Source organism: Tauraco erythrolophus, chromosome 24 (genome assembly GCF_009769465.1).
Source record: "Tauraco erythrolophus isolate bTauEry1 chromosome 24, bTauEry1.pri, whole genome shotgun sequence".
NCBI classification, from domain to species: Eukaryota; Metazoa; Chordata; class Aves; order Musophagiformes; family Musophagidae; genus Tauraco; species Tauraco erythrolophus.
Window position 1 is genome coordinate 7,225,503 of NC_141488.1, and position 21,785 is coordinate 7,247,287.

The window sequence follows — 21,785 nt, forward strand, 5'->3', positions numbered from 1 at the left end:
CTCGGATTCCCCTCATTTTTTTGTAGGTATAAATTAAAACAACCAATCTTTCTGAAAAAGTGAGGTACACTGGGGCTTTCAGTGTTTGACTGACTCATTTGCTTGGCCCCATGTAGGTTGTTTGTACCAGCATGCAGCTGGTGTGCCTGTGTTCGGTGGGTATGGAAACTGTGAGGTTGGCCGGGGCTTTGTTTGGAACTGGCCTGTGACCATTCAGAAAACTCGGGAATGTCAGGAAAACCTAGAGACAGAAAGGGGCAATCCACTCGTGTGCTGATCCGCTCCCCTGATCTCTGGTGGATTGTGCAGAATTCGGAAAACGCACAAATGACATGGCAGCAGCCTGGGCCTTGTCTTCTTTCCTGAAACTTAAAAACTGAGGATTCCCAGGTTAGCGAGATGCCCAGGAAAACTGCTCTGGAACAGAAAGGGACTGAAGAATGCCTGCCTTTGTCTTTGTACATGGACAGAGGTTGTTTGGGATCTGCCTTTGGAAATACCCGTCACAGTGTCCATCACTGGGACTGGGTCAGAAATGAGATTGGAAGCGCTGGGCACAGCTCGGTGCGCAGGGGGGCCCCAAGGACACACCTCGCAAATCGCCCTCCGGCTGCCCCCTCCCCACGGGGGCTCCGAACCCCCCCGGTGCGCGGGGCCGGGGCGGGCGGGGGCTGCGCCGCGCTCGCCTGCCCCCGGCCGGTTCTCTGCCGCCGCAGCGGCTCTTTGCCCGTGGCGGGCACCCGCCGCGGCCGGACCTTTGTCACCGGCGCCCCGGGGGCGCGGGGAGCAGCCCCGGCGCGGAGCGGTGCTGCCGGGGCTGGCATGTGGGAAAGGTCGGGGAATGCTTCCCGAGCTCTCCGCGCCTGCGTCCGGAAGCGCAGAGACCGTTTACATTACCGCTTCGAGTTAAAATGATGTCTCCAGTATCGGTTTAACGAATTCTGAACGAGGGGGTGTGCTGTGGAAACTGAGAACCGCCTCTGTTCATGCAGTAAATCATCTCGGACTTCAGGACACAGTAAAATCTAGGATCAAACTTCAGAAGGCTCGCTAGAAACATCTGTGCCTGTGTATGTACAGTTGTTACGTTGTTTTGTCTATTTAAAAAAAAAATCTCTATTCTGCATACAAAACAAAGTTGTAGCCATAGGTGGCTTCTCTATATCACACAAAAGTAATCTATTAGTTGTTCGATTGATGGATGAATGAGTTGTTTGATTGATTGATGGATGCTATGGCAACTTTGAACGGCATTGAAGAACAGGTTTTTGGTTGTTTCAAATGAGCACGTTGTATCGAGGTGTAAACAGTGTCCTTCTGTCACCCGCTTCGAGCACAGACAGGTTGGTGCTGTGGTTGTAACATGGTTTTCCGGGAGTCTAATATACAGTTACAAAAAATAGTAACATACCTAGTAGAATTTTTTTTTTCATAAAACCAGTACTGTCTTTATGTAAAGAGTAGTTAATTTTAAGCAAAACAGATTGCTTCCAGGAATACCTAATATGTTTTGTCACTGTTTCTGTATTCTTATTTCATTCATTTATTAGGCAGAGCATTATTAGACCTGATTAGGCAGAGCATTGCTTTGTGTACAATACTAGCTAATGAGACAGAGTCCCAGGAAAGATACATCCTAAACATTTAATTTTGGTAATTTCAAACTTCAGCTGTTTGGGAATGCTTGCTACTTACTAGCACTAAATATCATTAAGTTATTCTCTGGCAAAACATTAGTCAAAGTGATCATTGCTTCGCAGCTCAGAGAAGCTGGAAAGTTTTGGTGCAGTATCAAATTGTCTTGGTATTCACAGTACTGGACAGATCCTCACTATTCCATGTGTCACATTAAGCTGAAGGAGCTAACTTGTCTTTGTAGACCTGCAAGTGATACTGGGAAGAGACTGATGGACGTTTTGCCATCAGATGAACCCTGGGACAATATGTTGTCATCCTTTCCTGGAGCTGGCTGCTGCCAGCCTGATAGTTCCCATCACAGTCCTGTGGAATATGGGATTTATCAACCAAGCGACTTGAGTTAAATGAAGTTAGAGATCATCCCTTTGCTATCAAATCCCATTACTTTCCTTAAGATGGCTTAAGAATCAAAGTGTGAGCTGGATCTACCGGAAAGGAAGGTGTAGAGCTGGAGACATAGAGAAAGGAGAGACGAATTAAATGCGTGGCTGTTATCTTTGAGGCAGAACCTTGAATTCGGCTGAGCACACCCACCTCCTCGGCCGGCATTCAAGCGCACCGTCGACTTTGCCTGCTGGAGGGTGCGTCACCAAAACGAGCGTTTCCTGCAGCACCAGGAGTCACCATGGTGCCGTGTCGGTTGCGCTCATACCGATGCTCCTTGTCTCGTTACCGTTAGGAAGTTACGTTTCACCGTTCCTGGAAAGGGACATTCCATGTTAGAGAGATGGAGCCTTTGGATCTGTGCAGCCCACAGTGGTGGAAGCTGTATATCCTGCTGTTTTTCCATTTATAATGTTCGGAGGAAGTGGAGGTTCGTAGAGAATCAAAGAGGGCAGCACCTGTGAATTTGACCTGGTACAAGTATGTCATGTAGAAGTGAAAATTTTGACATTCCCTTCCCTCCCCTCCTCCACTTTCTCTGGGAAGCAACACTAATTCTAAATTTTCATTGTGTGCTTTTTGTGTGTACTTCCGCACTGGTCAGGGTAAAGGAGACTTGTCAGTAACAGTCCTAATTTGTAGAACTTTGCTTGGGACAAGAAAGGAAGGAGGAAGAATCGTGACTCTTGTTGGTTTTGATCGGATACTTTTTAGCAAAGTCCATGGCAGCTGACCGAGATAATGATACAGTGCTTTCCTTTTTACAGTTTGAAGATAAATCTGATGCGGTATTTGATATTACAGAAAAATGTAAGTATTTTTATTTATTTATATAAGGCCATAGTTTCACAGAACATTTCTTAGAAGTATCATTGCTGCTGAAAAAGACTATCCTGCCCTTCTCCTAGCCCTTGCTACTCATTCCCTCCCCACATTGCCTTCTCCAAAAGAGTTACAAATGAGATGAATTGAAGTTAATGTTTTTCTTTCTTTGGTTAGTTTTACTCAGTTCCGTTTCTGCTTCACTGTGTGGTGAGTGGGACAGACTGTTTCTTATGCCAGCAATGTTTTATCAGTAGCATTGGCCCCAAAAGGCTTAAAGTGTTCAAGGAGTTGTGGCATCAGACAGATTAGCAAAGGACACTTACAGCTTTGTTACACATAAAGTTGGTGAATTTTCTGACTGTTTATGGGTTTTTTTTCTTCCCTAGGTGGTGAAATTCTGGATGCAGAAATGTCTGAGGACACTGACCACAACTTAGCACCTGCCCTCGACAGCATACCGTACGGAATACAGAATCGAACAGGATCTGAAAACTCACTGCTGGATGATGATGATGATGATTATTTTCTGAACTCTGGGGATCTTGCAGGCATACCTGTTGTTGGGAGTGACAACGAAGACGATCAAAATTTCACTCCAAAAGACACTCTTTCTTCAGCAATTCACGATGAAGACCATCTGGAAGAGGGCAAGAGAGTTACAGAACATGAACTGGACAGTGAAAAAGAAGTTCAGATTCAGAATGCAATCCAAAAGGATCTCACTTCACCTTTCGAGCAGGGCCCTGTATTTAAATCAATTCGAAAAGATTTTAGCATAACAAGAGATAATGGCAAAGAGACTTTTTCAGCAAAGGACAAGAATAGAGAAGGACATTTTCAGGAACGTGAAAAACGGTTGGAAAAAAACCCTAAAGATATGGATTCTAGATTGAAAAGCAGTTTTCTTGACAAAGCAGGTAACTGTTGACATCGTAGGTCTGGCTACCCAGCAAAGAGGAAGAAAGAACTAGACAGAAATTAGCAATAGGGCCAGTTATTAGAAGCATCATCTTGCTGAAAAGCGTATGCATAGCTGGATGTAGGGAAGCACTTTCTAAAGAGCCCTGGAATACCATGAACTCTGTGTTAGGATTTGCAAAAGGGCCTTGGCAGCGTTAGGGGGGGTCTCGTCCTCCACAGCTTGTTTCAAAGCCTCAACATATCCTTTGTTGTTGTGGTTTACTAAACCGAGCTGGGTCACAAGTCAAGCTTCCTTTTGTTTTTTCTCACTGTTTTTTGTAGACCTTGGAACTCCTTCAAAGAAAAGATGATGAAGTTTACGTTAAGTGAACGGCCAGGAAAGATTTTGTTGAGCAAAGTACCAGTTCTTCATTAATGTACATGTGCTTAAAGCAGTACGCATTTGATAGTAGCATCACAGAAAGGCTTGCTAGAAATGTGTTAGTGTCTGCAGGAGGTAAGCCAGAGAGTAACTTGAGATCTGCTTTTCTTGAGAGACTGCTCTCCTTCTTCCTCAGATACTTGTGTCTTGGACTTTGTCCAGCCAACATGAAAAGAACCAAAGATGCCTGTAATCCATTTCTCATTTGAGGGAGCCTGACAGTCACCAGTAGTCTTGCTGCCCACACACTTGGTTTTGGCTTCGCGAGCTCTGAAAGTTACGGTAGAACAGCGAGTGGAGGAGTTAGGAATAACCAGGCTGGAACATGCCGTTTAATTTTATTCAGAAGACTGTTTGGAGAGAGGGTTGGCCAACAAGTGAGAGCCTCCTGGCTACTTGTTCACATTCTCAGCTCACAATTCTGATGTTTAAACCTTGCATGTTTAGTAACAGCCTCTTACAATCAGTGCTTCCAGGTTGCACAGATGATAAGAGAAGCAGTACAGATGGTTTTAAAATAAAGAAGAGTTAAAGATGTCTCTTTACTTTTACCTTCAGGTAGAAATCAAGTGAAGAATATTTCTGAGCCAAAGATGTATTTCAGAAAATTGTAAATACCTACAGTTAGAAGGTTGTGGCTGAAAGCTGTGCAGCCTCAGTTAGACTAATCAGTAATTGCAATGCAATGGTAAGTGCTCATAGGCAGCATCCAGTATCCAGGCAAATCCAGAATTTTTTAAAAATACACGCTAAAAAAGCATAAGCTACTATTTCCTGAGAAGCGGGGGAAAGGCAAAAGACCAGAATAGCTGAGAGAAGGATGAAAGTTGTTGCTCTGAAAAATATTTTCTGATTTAAATGTTGAAACACAGGAGAGTTCAGAACCCACTGGGGTGTAGAAAATTCTGAATGAACAATTCTCCTCGGAATTTTACAACTATTTTGCTGGAATGGGAAAATAATGACCCAATAGAATAATAAAAAAGTGTCAGTTTTCTCTAAGGAGTACCATCGTGTTTGCAGGCAGGAGAAAGGAGGTAGTTTAATACTTCTCAGGTGCTGTCAGACTGTGGGGTTGGGAATCAGCATGAGACTCTAGATAGTTTTAAAGGAAATGCATTGGAATCTGTATTCATTTGTATTTAATGTATATGTTTTCCTCAGTTCATAATCAAGTAGAAGAAACATTACGGACGCAGTTAGCGCCACAAACTCCAGAAACTAACTTCAGGGTAAGCTATAGATCTTTCAAACACTTTTGCAAGTGCAGCAATATACTGGAATAATTCAAAATACGTATTTTTGTCTATGAATGTAAATTTGAGTATCAAGAAAACCGATCTTCTGACTCTTACACATCTTTGCTACTTAGTGCATATAATTTTGTAAAATTTTCTGACCCTCTCTTTGCATTGAGGATTCTTTTGATAGCCACTTTCCTGTTCAGCATGGTCTGACTGACTGGTGAGCCGAATCTAGACCTGGATGCATCCGTCTGACCTGCTGCCTTTTTTCCAGATGAGACAGGGAACAGCTGTATCAACAGGAGACACTGCCCAAACAACCAAACGCCCCTACTGACAACCAACTCAGAGAGCTGGGTGGCTTCTGTTCTGTCTAGAGAAGTGAAAAGGAGTGGGGGTGGGATGACAGAGGGTGCTGCAGGGAGGTAGAGGCAGCAGCTGTGGCCCATCGTTTCTCCCACCGTCCAGTGGCAGGACCCATTTCTCTTGATCTGCAACAGAAACTCCCCTTGGCAGCAGCCCAACTCCTAATGGCAGATGCAGGAGGGTGAATTCTTTTTCATATTATTGTTTCAGGAGTCTAGCTACCTATTTTCTAGTAAGGAATCTATTGGACAAGAGCTGGGGAATTCCTTTCCACCAAATATTAGAATTAAGGAGGAGCCTTTGGATGACGAATATGATAAAGCTATGGCCCCACAGCAGGGACTATTAGACAAAATTAAAGATGAACCTGATAATTCTGAGGTAAGTTTCCCATTGCATTTCTCATTTTGGTCTGACAGCTGACCACATAAGCTGGACGTAAATTCAGCAATTTATTTAGTTTGTTGACCGAAATTTAACTTGAAGAACGTAGTTTAGTAGAAGGATTTTTCCCTCTTATACTACTATGAAACCCAAACCCCCAACTTTTTGATGTCATGTTACCGTGTAGCTGAAAATGTTTTGCTTTTCAGTTAGAGACAAAGCACAGTGCTGTAAAACTTTCACTTTATCTCAACTCAGACTCACTAGGAAGTGAAACATAAATCGTGTTTTACTGAGTGTTTGGTGAGTTGTCACAGTTAGAGATGTGTAGTTGAAGCAGTGCTGTTCCTGCTGAGCACAGTGCTTCATTGTCTGGTCTTGTTTTAAGTTAACACCTGGAGATCTTACCTAGCGAATATGTAAATACGTACACGTCAGTGAAGCCGATTTAAGCATGTGTTTAAGTGACTTTCTCATTTGAGACTGACATTTTTGTGATGATACAGGTAAAAGTTCGATGATTGCAAAATGAAGAAAGTCTGACCGATGGATTGAGCAGTGCTGGGACAAGGATTGCTGAGCTCTGACCAGCCTCTTTGCCACTGGTTTGCCGTGTGACACCAGGGAAATGATCTGTGTTGCAATTCTTGTCTCCTCACTGCTAATATTTGGGTTAGATGCCAGACTTTACGTGCAGTTAAAGGTGTGCAAAACTTCCCAAGGTGATTCATCCCACTTGCATCGACTCTAGAGTGTTCTTGTGCAGGCATTAGTTTTTCTAGCATCATTCTGTGTACTTCTGCTAAACCTCCTCTTCTCTCTGGGCCTGTCTTCCCAGCATTTTTTCTTCTTTTCCCATAATACTCTTGGCTTAATAAATAAAGAAGTAAACTAAGTATTTGAAACTATTCAGATTTCACTGCCCTTCTGATTTGTTCAGTGTCCATGAGATTGTTTGTTTTTATTTTTCCGTAAGTGTATATAATGTCAAACCATGTGTAGGTTAGTTAAATCTGTCCTTTTGTCCTCCCAAGATGGATCTGCTGTGTGGATTTGTGTGGAATGCAGTGCAAGTTGTCCGTGGTTAGCAAAGATCATATTAACAAGTAAAAGTGAAGACTTGAAAAATTTAAATATCAAATGTCTTGTTCAAAATATTAATTCCTGGAGTAAAATCCTGTAATTATCAACTCTGCATGATACTGGAAAAGTATAAGAACTGATGAAAGTTCATTTTGTTTTGCTTTAGGTTGGAATTAATATGTTATTTTGTGGTTTTTTTTCATGCATCCTGAAAGATAAGAGCATTTCTTGATCTAACCGATAGTTGGAGCTGAAGGTTCTTGGCTTTCAACACTGTTAGGCTGCCGTGAAACCATGCTCGATCATGCACAGCTGATGTCAGGATTTGCCTCCATTTCTATTACTAGTATTGACTAAGGATAAAACTGCAGTTAAAATGTTAAAAAAAACCTGTATTTCTGTAAATAACTAGGTTTTAAATTGTAATACTAAAAAACCAACATGGTGCTTCAAAACTTGTCGTCACAGTATGCCCGTACACAGCTCACAAGCTTCTCTTCCCTGAGATGTGAATGTTTCAGTCTGATGGTTCACAAGAGGAACGAATACCATTGCCTGTTCTCCTGCAAAACCTGTGGAGAAATAGCTTAGTTGTTATAGTGTAGAAGCTTTTAGTTTTCCTACAGAAGTACGAGAGGCATTAAGGGTTAGTGTGTGGTTTTAGGAGATGGCTTAAGCTGAGGGAGCAGTCCACTGCCACCGAGAAGCGAGAGCTTAATTTTGTGGTTTTGAATGGGCTTACCTTGCAGCCAGACAGCAACCGTGAATTTAGCTCAGTCAGAACATGACATCATTGCTCTAAAATGACTGTAAGTAGGTTAAATTTTATCATCTCTGTAGTTCCAAGGATTATGCTTTTCAGTCTATTAAGATTTCCATGTAGAGTGTTACGAGCTGCTTTATGGTTCAGATTTCTAGAGAGAGCACGGGCAGGAAGCACGGTGTCAAAGTATGAATAGCTGCTGCGGCGTAAGCTGGTAATTTGTAGTATGTCAGCTATTCTGCAGGGATTTTCTCATCCTGTAGAAAACGTGAGGTTATTCCCCACTTACAGAAGCCAGTCTGAGCAGGGACTGTGATGGTCTGACTCTCGTGGTGCCAGCTTCGATCTGCTGCAAAGCTTCGCCTTAGGCTCCTCCAGGGTCCTTAGCTCCCACCCGAGTACGGAATGCTGCTCGACATCTAGGTCCCAGTCTCTATTTCACTATTACCAGCTGTGAACGTGAAGGTAAAGCGTGTTTCACAGAGCAGGGGCAAGGATGGCAAAGTGCTTCTAGGTGGAAAGGTTTTGTGAGAGGCAAGCAGAGACTTCTCTTCAGCTTTATCCGGCTGAATTCTGAGGCGTCTCGGAGTACAGCGGAAAGGGGATTGCAGCAGGCGGCCGTGCTTTTCCAGTTCTTCATGGCTTAAACCTCAGCCCATGGTTGTGGTTTGCTGTGAGCCTCGGAGCAGGTTCTGTGTGTGGTGCTCATGGAGCAGCATCTGCAAACCTGGCCTTTGGAGCAGGCGTAGGAAACTCACTCTTCCTTCATTTCGGTACAGCGTTATGAAAGTTTGGAAATCGTGTAACCTGTTATTACATGTGTGTATTTGTTCTCCTTTTCCTTTCCCTTTGTTCTAGGAGTACGGCCAACAGCCAAAATCTCAGGAAGGGGAGCTGAAAATCAGTGCTGTTTTTTCAGTCAGTGGCAGTCCTCTTGGTAAGGAATAGGCAAGACTAACTTTATTTAAATCTGTAGAATATGTCACCTTTGCAAATAGTCTTGCAGGTTATTCTGCATTTCGTTTGCTATGTCTGACCCTAGCAGGAAAAAACAACTAGTTTGTTTTAGAGACAATGAAATTCAGAGATTATAAAATAATATTTTTTTTTAGGCATAGAAAAATTGAATGTGAAAGGGATGTTAAAAGTGCATTCTCAGTCTTGAGTAGTTGAAATAGTCTGTGCAGAAAACCAGCACAGGGCATGTATTTATGGAGAGTTGATCTGCTGTTTAATTCTCCTTTAGACCCCGACAACCCCAACGAAGTCGTGAGCTTTGCGCTTGCCCGCTGCGCACAAGTGAGTTATGTGCAATACATGTATAACAGCTACTCTGTTTTCCCTGTGTTTGTTTTTTTTCCAGCTCCACAGCTGTCATCAGGTTTCCAGCCTGCTGTGGCATCCTCTGGCATGAGTAAAATGCTTCCTTCAGTTCCAAGCACAGCTGTTCGGGTTTCCTGTTCTGGCTGTAAAAAAATCCTGCAGAAGGGGCAAACTGCCTACCAGAGGAAAGGCTCTACCCAGCTCTTCTGCTCCACACTGTGCCTCACTGGATACACTGTTCCAGCTTCTCGCCCACCAGCTTCTACCAAGAAAACCTGCTCAAGCTGCTCAAAGTAGGACAGTGTTCGGATTTGTTCTAGTAATAACTGATATCCCAGCAGATAGTGAAAGGCTTCGATTCCCTTTTTACGCCACGTGCCGTGTCTGGAGTGCTGGCTTCAGGAAATCCTGGCCGATGCTGTTAATGGTTAATCGGTCTGTCCTCTTCCAGTGCCGTTTCATTAATTGGGTTTTACGTACACATAGATCTGAAAGCCTCTGTCGTGAAGTGTGCGTCGTGTCTTTTTTTGATTTAAATGAGCCAAATATGAAAAACACTATTTCAGAAAGTTGCTACGTTTTCCTGCCATTTTAAAATGTCGTTGCGTGCTCAAAACCACTGAGTAAGTTTTCAAAAACTATTTTATGTATTATTTCTTCTAGATTAAAATGGATTTACTGAATCCCTAAAATGAAATAAAACATGGGTAAATTGATATATTCAAGGCAGGATATTTCTTTAGATGCTAAAAAAAAATAACTTCCCAGTCTGGCTCTGTTCTGTGAGCTTTGATTTCTGTAGGTCTTAGCTCTTCAAAATATATCACTGCTGCTTTCATAAGATGTAGAGAGACTAAATTTATTAAGAATTGAGTTTTTTAGGTAGCTGGGGTTTCAGCACCAAAATCAGTTACTTTCTACCCAGGCCTAGAGCCGAAAGGCGAGCTTTGCTTTTGGGAGCCTGTGTGGAAAAAACTCTTTAGAAAAGGTCTGCATTTTCCACAGTCCTGTTGGAAACACGGGCTTTAATCTTCAGCTCTGAAAACCAGTTTAATTATTACAATTTTGTTCATTTGTATTATTATGTCCAAATTAGCAAAAGGAGACATTTGTGGCTGGCTCTTTAAGGTGTCATATTACCACACCATTAGCTTGAGGTAAATAAATAACTTTGCAGGCTGATTGTGCTGTGTTCTGTTTATACAGGAGAACTATTCATATGTATTATTTTTAGTTATGAAAGTTACTTTCCAAAAAGACTGCTGCTTTGTTCATCGTTTCTTCAACAACAAATTTATTACTTTCAGTTTTACAAGGTCAACTGAACTTAAACTTGAGACTTCAATTAATTTTTCTTTTCACTTGCTGTCTCGGTGTGAAAAGGCCTTGTAATAAGTTTAGCAGTGTTGGCTGTAATTTGTATTTATTCTGTTGAAAAATGGTTTGCCTTTGACAAGACAAGTGAGAAGGAGGTGTCCTTCCAACCAAGAAAATCATATAAATATTTCCTCCTAGTTTTTTGACTGAAACTTTTCTGTAAATGAGTGTTTCAAGAGAGAAGACATAAGGAGGAAGTTCAGTTGGTTAAATCCAGCAACAAATAAACGGAGCTATAGATGGCAGATAAGAAGTGGAAAGTTACAATACGAGTCAGACCGTTTTGAACTGAACTAGATGGTGATTAGAAATTGTGAGTGACCTTTTGCTTTTCCCTTTTTTCCCCCCTCTCCCATTACAACTGATCTTTTCATTGTTACAAGAAATTATTCCACGTTTCCTGCTTTCTAAATTTTTTTAGTAAAGAGTGCGCAAAACAGCTATCTTTTCCCAGTTGCTTTTGAAAAGATTTAATGATACAACCTGATGTATTTATAGGCCACTCCTAAGTCCAGGTACAAAATGTTTCACAAAATATCTGCTTGAGAATTGTACTTCTTAACTATGTTCCTAAAAGGAAAAGTGAAGTCAAGTACTTAGATCAGAAAAAAAAAAAGCTTTAAATTAAATGAATCCACCCTCTTCTAGAGAGTGTTTAGTCTGCAGAAAAAGAAAGGACAGCAAGTTGACATGAAACCAACATTAATTATCTCTTTGTTTGTTTGTGTTTCTTTTTTCCATAGAGACATTCTAAATCCAAAGGATGTAATCACTGCCCAGTTTGACAATACGAACTCCAGTAAGGATTTCTGCAGCCAGTCTTGTCTTTCTACATACGAACTGAAAAGGAAACCTGTTGTTACTATTCATACTAACAGCATTTCAACCAAGTGCAGCATGTGCCAGAAGAATGCAGTGGTAATTGCAAACTTCTTTTTTGTTTGAATTTCCTTTAGATCAGGACAACCTGCTGTCTCAGAGATGAGCATAGATATTCTTTTATTCTTGTTACACATTCTTTCTTTTCTTCCAGATTAGGCATGAGGTGAATTACCAGAACGTTGTACATAAGCTCTGCAGCGATGCCTGCTTCTCCAAGTTCCGCTCCGCTAACAACTTGACCATGAACTGCTGTGAGAATTGCGGAGGATACTGCTACAGTGGCTCTGGTCAGTGCCACGTGCTTCAAATAGAGGGGCAGTCCAAAAAGTTCTGCAGTTCAACATGTGTGACAGCATACAAGCAGGTGTGTTTTGACAGAGTATTAAAAATATGTCTTTGAGATCTTGGGTTTTTAAAGAAACGCTAAATCTATTAGGTGATTTTACTGTCTTGTTCTAAGATAACTCCTTTTGCCAATTGCTGCTGAATCTTTGCCCAAACATGTTGCTTTGTTTCCCTTACCACCCAATTGGCTACTGGAGAATTCCAGTGTGAGCGAAGATGCAGTGGGACCACTCAGCAGCAGTCCAGTGTGACTTTTTTCAGACTTTGAGATGCTCCCTGTTTGAGTATTCTCTATTAAATTGTAGCATTTCAATTAAGTGGAGAGGAAAAGTAGTAATTAGTTGATAATTTTTATTTTCATTTTTTAATATTTTAACATTTTGATTATAATGAAGCCTCTTAAAGAGATGAGCAGTTGAGAGAACCTTAATTTATTATAATAGTTCAATTATTTTTGACTGACTTATTTTAATGCAATTACTTTAGGAAAAATTGCCCTCTGATAAGATAGAGCAACTTCATTTTGTGACTTGACTCTGCTGCCCCATTATTCAGGCCACTTAGGCCAGGAAAGGCCTAATGAATTAAAAAAAATTGCGGTAAAAATATTTCATCTAGAAAATTGCCTACAACATTAGTTGTCTTCTGAAACAAATCTAGAAATTAAATTAAATAAGCTGGAAAGGAGAGGGATTTCATGCTGCTTTTGCCTCTCACATCAAAACCTCATGTTAGTCTTCCTGAAAATACAGTATGTTCAAAGCTTATAAGTCTTATTTTTTATTGATTTTTGAACAGCATGCAATTCCATTGTCAGATACATTCTGATAGTTTTGGGGGGTTTGTGGGTGAGAGAGGAACCACTTCTCTCCATTATTCTCATCTGTTAAATGGGAATATTGCTTACACGCATACCTGATGTATTAAAAATCATCAGCAAAATGTTTCTTCTCAGCAAAAATGTTGAAGCTGTCTGATACAAGGTGCTCGATACGTGCTCTCACAGCACGGCGTGGTGTTGGCACTTGGAGGCCTTTGCCCTGAGAGCCTGGGTGCTGTTTAAACTGGTCTGCAAAGGCAGAGCTGTGGGAGAGAGCCCCAGTCTCAGGTGCTCACAGCGTGAGTACAGCCAGCATGTTGGAGAGCTCACATAAGTGTATCTGCATCAGAAATGATACAGCTGTAAAACAAGCGCTGCGTCAAGTGCACTGGCAGTCACTTTTCTACACCTTTTGTATGTTAGTGATTAATTTCCAGATTAATAAGAGTAGTTAGGTTTCAAGTGAATGACGGATTTCCCTGTTTCCACAGAAGTCAGCTAAAATTACACCCTGCACACTGTGTAAATCTTTGAGGTCTTCAGCCGAGATGATAGAGAGCACAAGTAACTTGGGAAAAACTGAACTCTTCTGCTCCGTTAACTGCTTGTCAGCGTATAGAGTGAAAATGGTTACTTCTGCAGGTAACTTTATCCTTTTACTTCTTTAGAAGCACCATTTCCTGTAGCTCATAGCCAAGCTTAACTTGTCTTGAAAGTTAAGGCCAATATTCCTTTGGGGGGGTTGGGGATAGAAAGTGGCTTTTTTTTTAAAGGGAGGTGCTGAACATAAGGACTTTCTACCATAGGTAAACCTAACAGTGACAGTACAGACATTTCAGCTTTGTTTTTAGAGAGCTTAAACATGATAATAAACCTTCAATCTTTTTTCTGCTGTTGCAAGTGCAGCTGGTGGGCTCCCCAGCTAGACGAATCCACTTCTGTGGACGTGCACCATGGCACCGCTGTGACTGGTTTGCCCCTGTTCTCTGGGGGAATGAGCTCAGCTATCTCTGTGCAATGTTGCATTGAGCCAGGCCAGCTATTTTTTCTTGTAAAATTGAAAAATGCTTACTGACATCCTAGGGATACTGGGAGATTAATTAAAGGATCTGGCAAGCAACAGGCACCGCAGCTGCAGTGTCTGCTTCTGAATCTGTAGAAACTTTGTCTTGGGCTTCTGTGTGTACCTTGGCTTGTCGTTCAGATTCTCTGTTTTTTGTATGCACAGTGCAAAATTACCTGCAATACAACTCGATGTTGCATAAATCACTTTTTCTTCTCTGTTTCACCCTCAGGTGTTCAAGTTCAGTGCAACAGCTGTAAAACTTCAGCAAACCCTCAGTATCACTTGGCTATGTCAGATGGGAGCATACGCAATTTTTGCAGCTACAGTTGTGTAGTAGCTTTTCAGGTGTGACATCTAGGATTTCTTCTTAGCTGAATTAACAGAATAACAAATTGGTAGTGTAAATATCTGGGATGTCGGGTAAAACACGTAACGTTGTAAAATAAAGTCTATTCCTCAATTTGCTTTCCTGCAGAATTTGTTCAACAAGCCTGCAGGAATGAACTCCTCAGTGGTACCTCTGTCGCAAGGTCAAGTCATTGTAAGCATTCCCTCGGGGGCAACGGTATCGGCCAGTGGCACCACCTCGACTGTGTCCCCCAGCTCCATGAGCAGTTCAGCTGCAGCTGGTCTCCAGAGGCTGGCTGCCCAGTCCCAGCAAGTCACTTTTGCCCGCCCTGTTGTAAAACTCAGGTGTCAGCACTGTAACAGATTGTTTGCAACCAAACCAGAACTGCTTGACTACAAGGTAATAAAGATTAGGGCTTTTCAAGCTCATATTTCTCAACAGAAACCCAAGAAATTGTATCTTATATGCTATGGGCTGTCAGGACTGCTCTGTTGCTTACTGTGGCCTGCTGTGGAGGAATTTGGAGCTGATTTTGGTGTCATTTAACCATTATCAAAATTAATACTGATACTAGCTCTTTGATCATAAAAGCAGAAAAAAAAAAAAAAAAACAAAACAAAAAAAAACAAGCGCTGTGATTGCCTGGCTGGGTAAGCACATTCCTTGTTCTTGGTCCTAGAGATGATCCTTTTAATTCTAGGACAGAGCACATGGGCGAGGGCTTTCTGCAGAAAATCGTGCTTTGTTATAAAGCCAAATGGGGAGACTTACTTACTAGTGCTGTCTGTTGTTGATTTCCGAGGGCATAAATATGCTTCTGAGTGTTTATTAACAATTAAAATGTATTATCTGGGATGTGAAACATTGAAACCCAAACATTCTGGCTGTGTTGCAGGGTAAAATGTTCCAGTTCTGTGGGAAGACCTGCTGTGATGAATATAAGAAGAGGAGCAGTTTAATGGCAATGTGTGAATACTGCAAAGTTGAGAAAATTATCAAGGAGACAGTGCGATTCTCAGGCATAGATAAAACATTCTGTAGTGAAGGTAAGAAAGGGCAAGGCTGTGTCTCAGACAAATCAAGTCAGAAGTGCTTTGCCTTAAAATTATTGATGATACTAAGAGAAACCTAATGTTTTTAGGTTAGAAAACTCTTTTTTAGGTTTAGAAACACAGAACTTTGATCACACTTTACATTTTAATGGTATGTTTCAAAAACTATTACAGACATAACTAAATACAACAACCAGAAGTGCCAAGCAAACGTCATTTTGATAGTTAAGGATGTTTTGGGTTTTTTTTAGCTTTTTTCTCTTCTTTTAGGTTGTAAACTGCTCTATAAACACGACTTGGCTAAGCGCTGGGGAAGCCACTGTAAGATGTGCAGTTACTGTTTACAGGCTTCCCCCAAACTGGTCCAGCATAACTTTGCAGGAAAAATGGAGGAATTTTGTTCAGAGGATTGCATGTCTAAATTCACAGTTTTATTTTACCAGGTAAGCACTGTTCTCACCTAGCATCCTCTAGAATATAAACATGTTAGCAAAAGAACTTTTGTACATTAGGAGCCGTGTGAACTGCCTGTAGTTGACTTCTGTGTCCACGGAATATATTGCATATATGTGAGAGATGAGTAAATCCTTCTGAACTTTCGAGTACCAATTCTCTATGTAGAGAAAACCTAATATGGGTTGTGGGAAGACAGACACTGAATGTTCTGCTGCTTTGTGTACACTGCAAAAACAATGCACCCTTACAGATTTCTTTACGCTGTATTTTCTGAGAAGGGTGCAGAGAGGTTTTGTTACACATACTCTTTGTTGCTGTTTATAAGTGTGTTTAATTTCTCCCTCACTCTGTTTTCCTAGATGGCAAAGTGTGATGGTTGTAAGAGACAAGGTAAACTCAGTGAGTCCATGAAATGGCAAGGGGAGATCAAGCATTTTTGCAATCTGCTTTGTATTCTGTTGTTCTGTAATCAGCAAAGTGTTTCTGACCCTCCACCCCCAAACAACACAGGTAAAACAGGCTGGGAATAGTACTGCCTTTTGGTGTGCATGATACTGCTATGAACATGTATTTGGAAACTCGATTCAGTGAGCTTTTGGAAATATATCCTCTACTGGGGGGCTTGCCCGTTGCCATTGAGTGGGCTCAGTTGTAGATCTCTCTGTTGCTTCAGACAATTTCAGACTTCTGCAGGTATGAAATGAGATTGCTCAAACCTAGATTGTGGTTTTAAAGATGAAACAAAAGCACTTGCTTTTCAATCACTTTCTTAAAACAAAAGCCCATTTTATTGGGGTAAAATATACTGATATCTGTTGAAATCTTAAATACCTAGCTTGTCTCCTGTACTTGATAACACATAGCCAGACACGGCAGAATGTTAATGTTCATTTAACAAAGAAAATGAAGTGATGAGATTAGTAGACTTAATGGTTGTAGACACAGAGTTCCTATATGCACTTAAAATAGCCAGTCCTGTGCAGTCTGTAGGCATATGAAGAGTTACCATTTCTGTGCCATTAGTGTTGGTTCTTGAGGGATCAATGTCAAGATTAATGGGTGCTGTAGCTGTTTCCGTGCTTATTATTTTAGCAGCTGGAATGGGGAGGAGGGTGGGAATGAAGCCCACAGGAATAGGAGCTGTGAGTTGCTGTAGGGAATGAAATGCAAAGGGAAGAAAGGAAGAAATGCCCACTAAGACAGGAAGAGGAAGTGAAACAAAGGGCAGAAATAGCACTGGTCCTAAAGAGAAGCATAATCTCCCACTGAGTGATGGTGACCGCAACAGTAAGGTACCCAAAAAGCAATAAAGAACATTAACTGAAAGTTCACAGTATGCACCAGGCCTCGGTCAGCTCTTCTGCTTTGTGCACTTCTGCTTACGTTGGCGGGAGCTGTTTTCTCCGATTAAGGAGTTACACATGAGTGACTTTATGCTTTCAGGCCATAACTATACCATGTGATGTTCCTGGTCTGTCAGGACGTTTGGCTGTTAGTAAGGATAGCAAAATGTCTGGTGGGCCTGCTTCTCCAGAAGCGTGCCTGCAGCTTCAGCCTGGGGCAAGCACAACGCCTTCGCAAAACTGGTCCCTGGGCATCTCTCTGAACTGGGGGCTGCCGGGATAATGGAGTGCCTCAGTGTTTTTTGATGAAACGTAGTAATTCATGGTAGTGTGGTAACGAATGATACTTTCAAATGGAAAGAACCTAAGAATTCCTCTGAGAGAGCCTCGCAAAATTCCCCTCATTCATTTTTGGTCAGGATCTCAACTGTCTCCTATACTGCGTATGGTCAGTACGGAGCACAGTGAGGCACCCAGCCCTCTTGTCTGTTGGGTGCTGCTCTAATACACGTGCTCTTGCGAAGAGAAAGCTGCTTTCATCCTGTGGTGAACTTCTGAAATGTTTCAGTGACTGGAAAACAGCTTAAGTGTGCTTGTGGAACCAGCTGCTGTTCAAACTGCAGCGCGGCAGTGTGACCAGACCTTCCCTTCTCGCTCAGCAGGCTTTCTCGTTTGGAGATAGATCTGGAGGGTGGGCGTTGTTTCAGAAATGCTGGTTTAAAAATTGTCTTATTGCTTATTTCTGTTCATTCTGTCCAGCAAACCTTTCTATGGCACCAGCTTCCTCATCAGGCCCTCCTTCTTTGAGAAAGGACTCCACCCCTGTCATAGCAAACGTGGTGTCCCTTGCCAGCACCCCTGCTGCCCAGCCTACGGTCAACTCCAACAATGTTTTACAGGGTAAGACCACTGAGTATGACGCCTCTGTTTTTAAATCTCTGTTCCTGAACGTTTATATTTGTTCTGGGATCTTTTCCACTGAGGACAACAGCCACTTCTTCATTATGCTTCATATCAGTGCAGATGGTTACAGGTTTGTCCTTCCTTTACCTGGGTGTAAATAATGCCTTAAATTCATGAACCTACACCAGAGAATGAAGTTTAATGGGAATTGTTTTTCTTCACCTTGACAAAGTATGGGTTATGGTCCTCGATGAGGAGTACACAGGCTATTGTATGTTTTTTCTTCGCAGGTGCAGTCCCTACTGTGACAGCAAAAATAATCGGAGACGTAAGTTTTACGAGAGACTCTTTTTCTCACTTTCGCCCAGATTGTATCAGTAACAAGTAAAGTATCCAATAATTTTGCACCGTAATTTTGTAACTGCTTTTCCTGGTTGTGATTGGGATTTAAAATTCATCTGGCTTGCAGATGCTATTTTTAAAATGGATAGAACTTGTATGGTGTCCGCTGACAGATTGATTTAGATGTTTTAAGACAAAGCTTGTCAAATTGTAGCTCTTGAGATGGCTGCAGTTCTCAAGCAATTCATGGGTGGCTTCTGTACTCGAGGCTACCTTTTGTGCTCGGAAGTGGGATGTGGTGTCAAAAGGACCAGCATGGGAGGATGGGGATCAGCACGGGCTGCTGGGGCTAACGTGACCAAGCTCTTGCTTAGCTTTCCTTCCCCACTCCCTAGTAGTGTGGTAACGGAGCTGTGGGGAACCATTGTCACCGCTTATCTGTGAATAACAACTAGAGTTCCTATTCTTGAGCTCGTTGAGGTATGTGGTACACATCTTGCAACTCTCCTAAAACATGAAGGCTTTATTGTGTAGCTCTTAGGTTCTGGAAGGCTGACATCCTTGCTGTTAGCTGAAGTGTCATTTATGGATTAGAGTATGAATTTTGCTAATGAAATAGATCCTGTTATTTGAATGCATGGCTGAAAATTACAGTTAGAAGGACGTGAAATTAGTACAAGCACAGTCAGTCTGTTTGTAATCAGAAAGTGATACTGATACTGCCAGCATTTGTGTTCATTTTTGAATTCTATTTCTTTTCAGTGATTTCGCATCAATTTAGTAAGTTTTTGGGGTATCTGTATCAGCCAGACTTTTAGTCATCCACAGTATTTTAACATAACTCCCCTTTATATCTTTGCCATCAGTAAGATTCCAAGATCAAAAGTTTACAGAGGTTATTTGACTACAGAAACAAAACATTCCTACAGATTTGTTCACTGTGCTGTTAAAAAAAAAAAAGCCTGTTGTTTAATTAAAATAAATTGAGGCTTAGACCAGAAAGCACCAAATACATTAGCAAGCTGTTTTCACAATAGTTTTTAAATGATCATTTTTAAAAGCAAGGAGAGTTTTAAATTGTTCAAGCTCTCATAGTAGAGAACAAATGCTAATCTTATGCTATCCTTCAAACCTATACTGACTCTGCCCTCGTTTGTATTTTCCCAAACAGGCCAGTACTCAAACAGATGCCCTAAAGCTACCACCGTCACAACCACCTAGGCTTCTAAAAAACAAAGCATTGTTGTGCAAGCCAATCACCCAGACTAAGGCCACCTCATGCAAACCTCACACACAAAACAAAGAATGCCAGACAGGTACGTGTCTAATCTCCTACCTCGTGTACAGAAGTCTGTAGTGCAGTTGAGAGAGTAATGCGTGATTTATGTAACAGAGATTTTTTTTTAATATATTTCAAAACCTTAAATAGTTTTCAGATTGTTATTGGTATTTTCCAAGTAGCAGTTCACCTTACAGATGTAAAACGTGTGCTGTTCTTCTAAAGCTTCAAATGTGATGAATCTTGAGATTTGCTTTAACTCATCTTCAGCGCATTCTGTGATCCTCTTAACTGTGGGGAACAAAGTGCAATGGTTGAGTGACACGCAAAAGGCTGTCGAGGGAACTTACTCTCCTGAGGACAGAATTTGTGAATTCTTAGCTCTCACAGCACAAGCCACAAGAGCAGACTCATTTCGATAAAGTGCATAATTTTTCAAAGATTATTTCAACTCTCACTTTCCTTTAGTTATTAGATACAGATACTAAGAGCCTCTGAAAATTAAGTCCCTGTTTCTAAGTTTGTTTCATTAGATTCGTGTTTGCTCTAAGCTCCCTCCGTGGGAGGGCTAGGAGGAAATAGAAGCACCTTGAAAGGCTGTGACGTAGCCCAGATGGCCGTTGAGGAGTGCTTTTTTCATCATTGTTGCTATAGAAGTAGCTTGGGGGTGTCTAGCTGTGATGTAAACCTCCCAGTGAGGAAGACAAAGTTAAGTGAGAAGATTGGCGTTGTTTTTTAAAGGTACCTTCTTAGGATCGTGTAGTTCGTTGTGAGCTAATTGCAATAACACACCACTTGGATGCAGGTCTTAGTATTTAATACTCGTTTCCACTCTCTTCCCTTCCAGCACTGGCGTATATAGTCACAGTGCTGTTTATTTCCAAACTGTGGTATTAATACTTGTTACAACAATGCTAAAGTGAAACATGTCTATGAGCCAAGACGTGGTACTGTGCACACTGAGCTACAAGCAGAAGTGCAAACAATTTTTGTGGACACTGGAGTGTATTGGATAGTTAACCAGTTCCTGTTTTATTCTATTTTTGGTATAGCAGAAGAAGTTGTTCAACCCCAGATCATTGTGGTACCTGTTCCTGTACCAGTGTTTGTGCCAGTGCCCTTTCATCTCTACACTCAGTACACACCAGTTCCACTTGGGATGCCAGTACCTGTAAGTTACACTTCAGTTCACTAGAGAAGTGGTTTCCAGTCTTGTTTCTGAACAGGACCCAGAGCAGTGTCGTTGAGTTTTGTGACTAGACATGCAAATCGTATTTGGAGACCTTGAAGACACGTCTTTCCTTACTGCATCATGTTTGCTTTTAAGCATCATCACACGAAACTATAAATTTGTAGAGTTATTGCAGAAATGAAACAAGTTCTCCAGTCTGGAGTTATTTTAAAAGTAAATTTAGTAGTCCTAAAATATACATTAAGATTAAATGAATGGAGTCTCCCTTGTGTATTTGCTGTTTCCCTTCACCCTCAAACATGCTCATTAATTTTCCACGTGTTCCATAGGTACCAGTTCCCATGCTCTTCCCAACTACCCTGGATAATGCTGATAAAATCATTGAAACTATTCAAGATATCAAGGAAAAGATTCCCACAAATCCATTTGAAGCTGATCTTCTTCAGATGGCAGAAATGATTGCAGAAGATGAGGAGAAAGAAAAACCACACTCTCATGGTGGTATGTGGTGTTTTTAAAAAGGAAACTAAATGCAGTGAGATGGAGGTCCCCTCATCATGGAAAATAGGTAGAGAAATAGGTGTAGGGCCTATATTGCCTGCTTCCCAAGTATGCATGCCAAGTTAAATGGTCCTGTTGTCTTGCCAGCGTTTATTTTCCACAACGAAAGTGTTCATGCAGCTAAAGTGCCAGCCTGGTCGGGACTGTAATGCTTGTGTCATGTTTTAGTAATTTTGCTTACTTATTCTTTTCGAATGAGGAGGCCAGCTGGGAATTCAGCCGAGCTGTGTATTTGGAGATGATTTTGCCTCTGTGTACTATATTCCATTCTTTGTTTTGAAAACGTATTTTCTTTTAAGATTAATTTACTCTTTTTCCGTCTCAGGTGCTGGTTGTAGTTGCACGTTTCTGAAACCTTTGTAATTTCACAGAGGTTTATCAGTCAACATTCAGTAGAGCTGTGCTT

At 41.5% G+C, this 21,785-nt stretch overlaps 1 protein-coding gene across 5 annotated transcripts in view; it reads left to right on the forward strand.

Moving 5' to 3' along the window:
- Positions 1-2,691: 2,691 nt before the first annotated feature.
- LOC104378583 (zinc finger MYM-type protein 4-like) overlaps positions 2,692-21,785 on the forward strand; it is a 33,903-nt gene continuing 14,809 nt past the window's right edge. For 2 of the 5 annotated variants that reach the window (XM_086626066.1, XM_086626071.1), the window contains exons 1-19: positions 2,692-2,892; positions 3,294-3,824; positions 5,414-5,481; positions 6,070-6,240; positions 8,948-9,026; positions 9,453-9,705; positions 11,533-11,707; positions 11,823-12,035; positions 13,328-13,478; positions 14,132-14,247; positions 14,378-14,650; positions 15,147-15,297; positions 15,574-15,746; positions 16,119-16,269; positions 17,862-18,002; positions 18,296-18,333; positions 19,519-19,663; positions 20,679-20,797; positions 21,148-21,319. In XM_086626066.1, coding sequence (XP_086482192.1) covers positions 2,805-2,892; positions 3,294-3,824; positions 5,414-5,481; positions 6,070-6,240; positions 8,948-9,026; positions 9,453-9,705; positions 11,533-11,707; positions 11,823-12,035; positions 13,328-13,478; positions 14,132-14,247; positions 14,378-14,650; positions 15,147-15,297; positions 15,574-15,746; positions 16,119-16,269; positions 17,862-18,002; positions 18,296-18,333; positions 19,519-19,663; positions 20,679-20,797; positions 21,148-21,319 — 3,208 coding nt within the window. In that variant the 5' untranslated portion in view covers positions 2,692-2,804. The remainder of the gene's footprint in view (positions 2,893-3,293; positions 3,825-5,413; positions 5,482-6,069; positions 6,241-8,947; positions 9,027-9,452; positions 9,706-11,532; positions 11,708-11,822; positions 12,036-13,327; positions 13,479-14,131; positions 14,248-14,377; positions 14,651-15,146; positions 15,298-15,573; positions 15,747-16,118; positions 16,270-17,861; positions 18,003-18,295; positions 18,334-19,518; positions 19,664-20,678; positions 20,798-21,147; positions 21,320-21,785) is intronic. The other 3 variants (XM_086626068.1, XM_086626069.1, XM_086626067.1) reach the window with 3 other exon arrangements.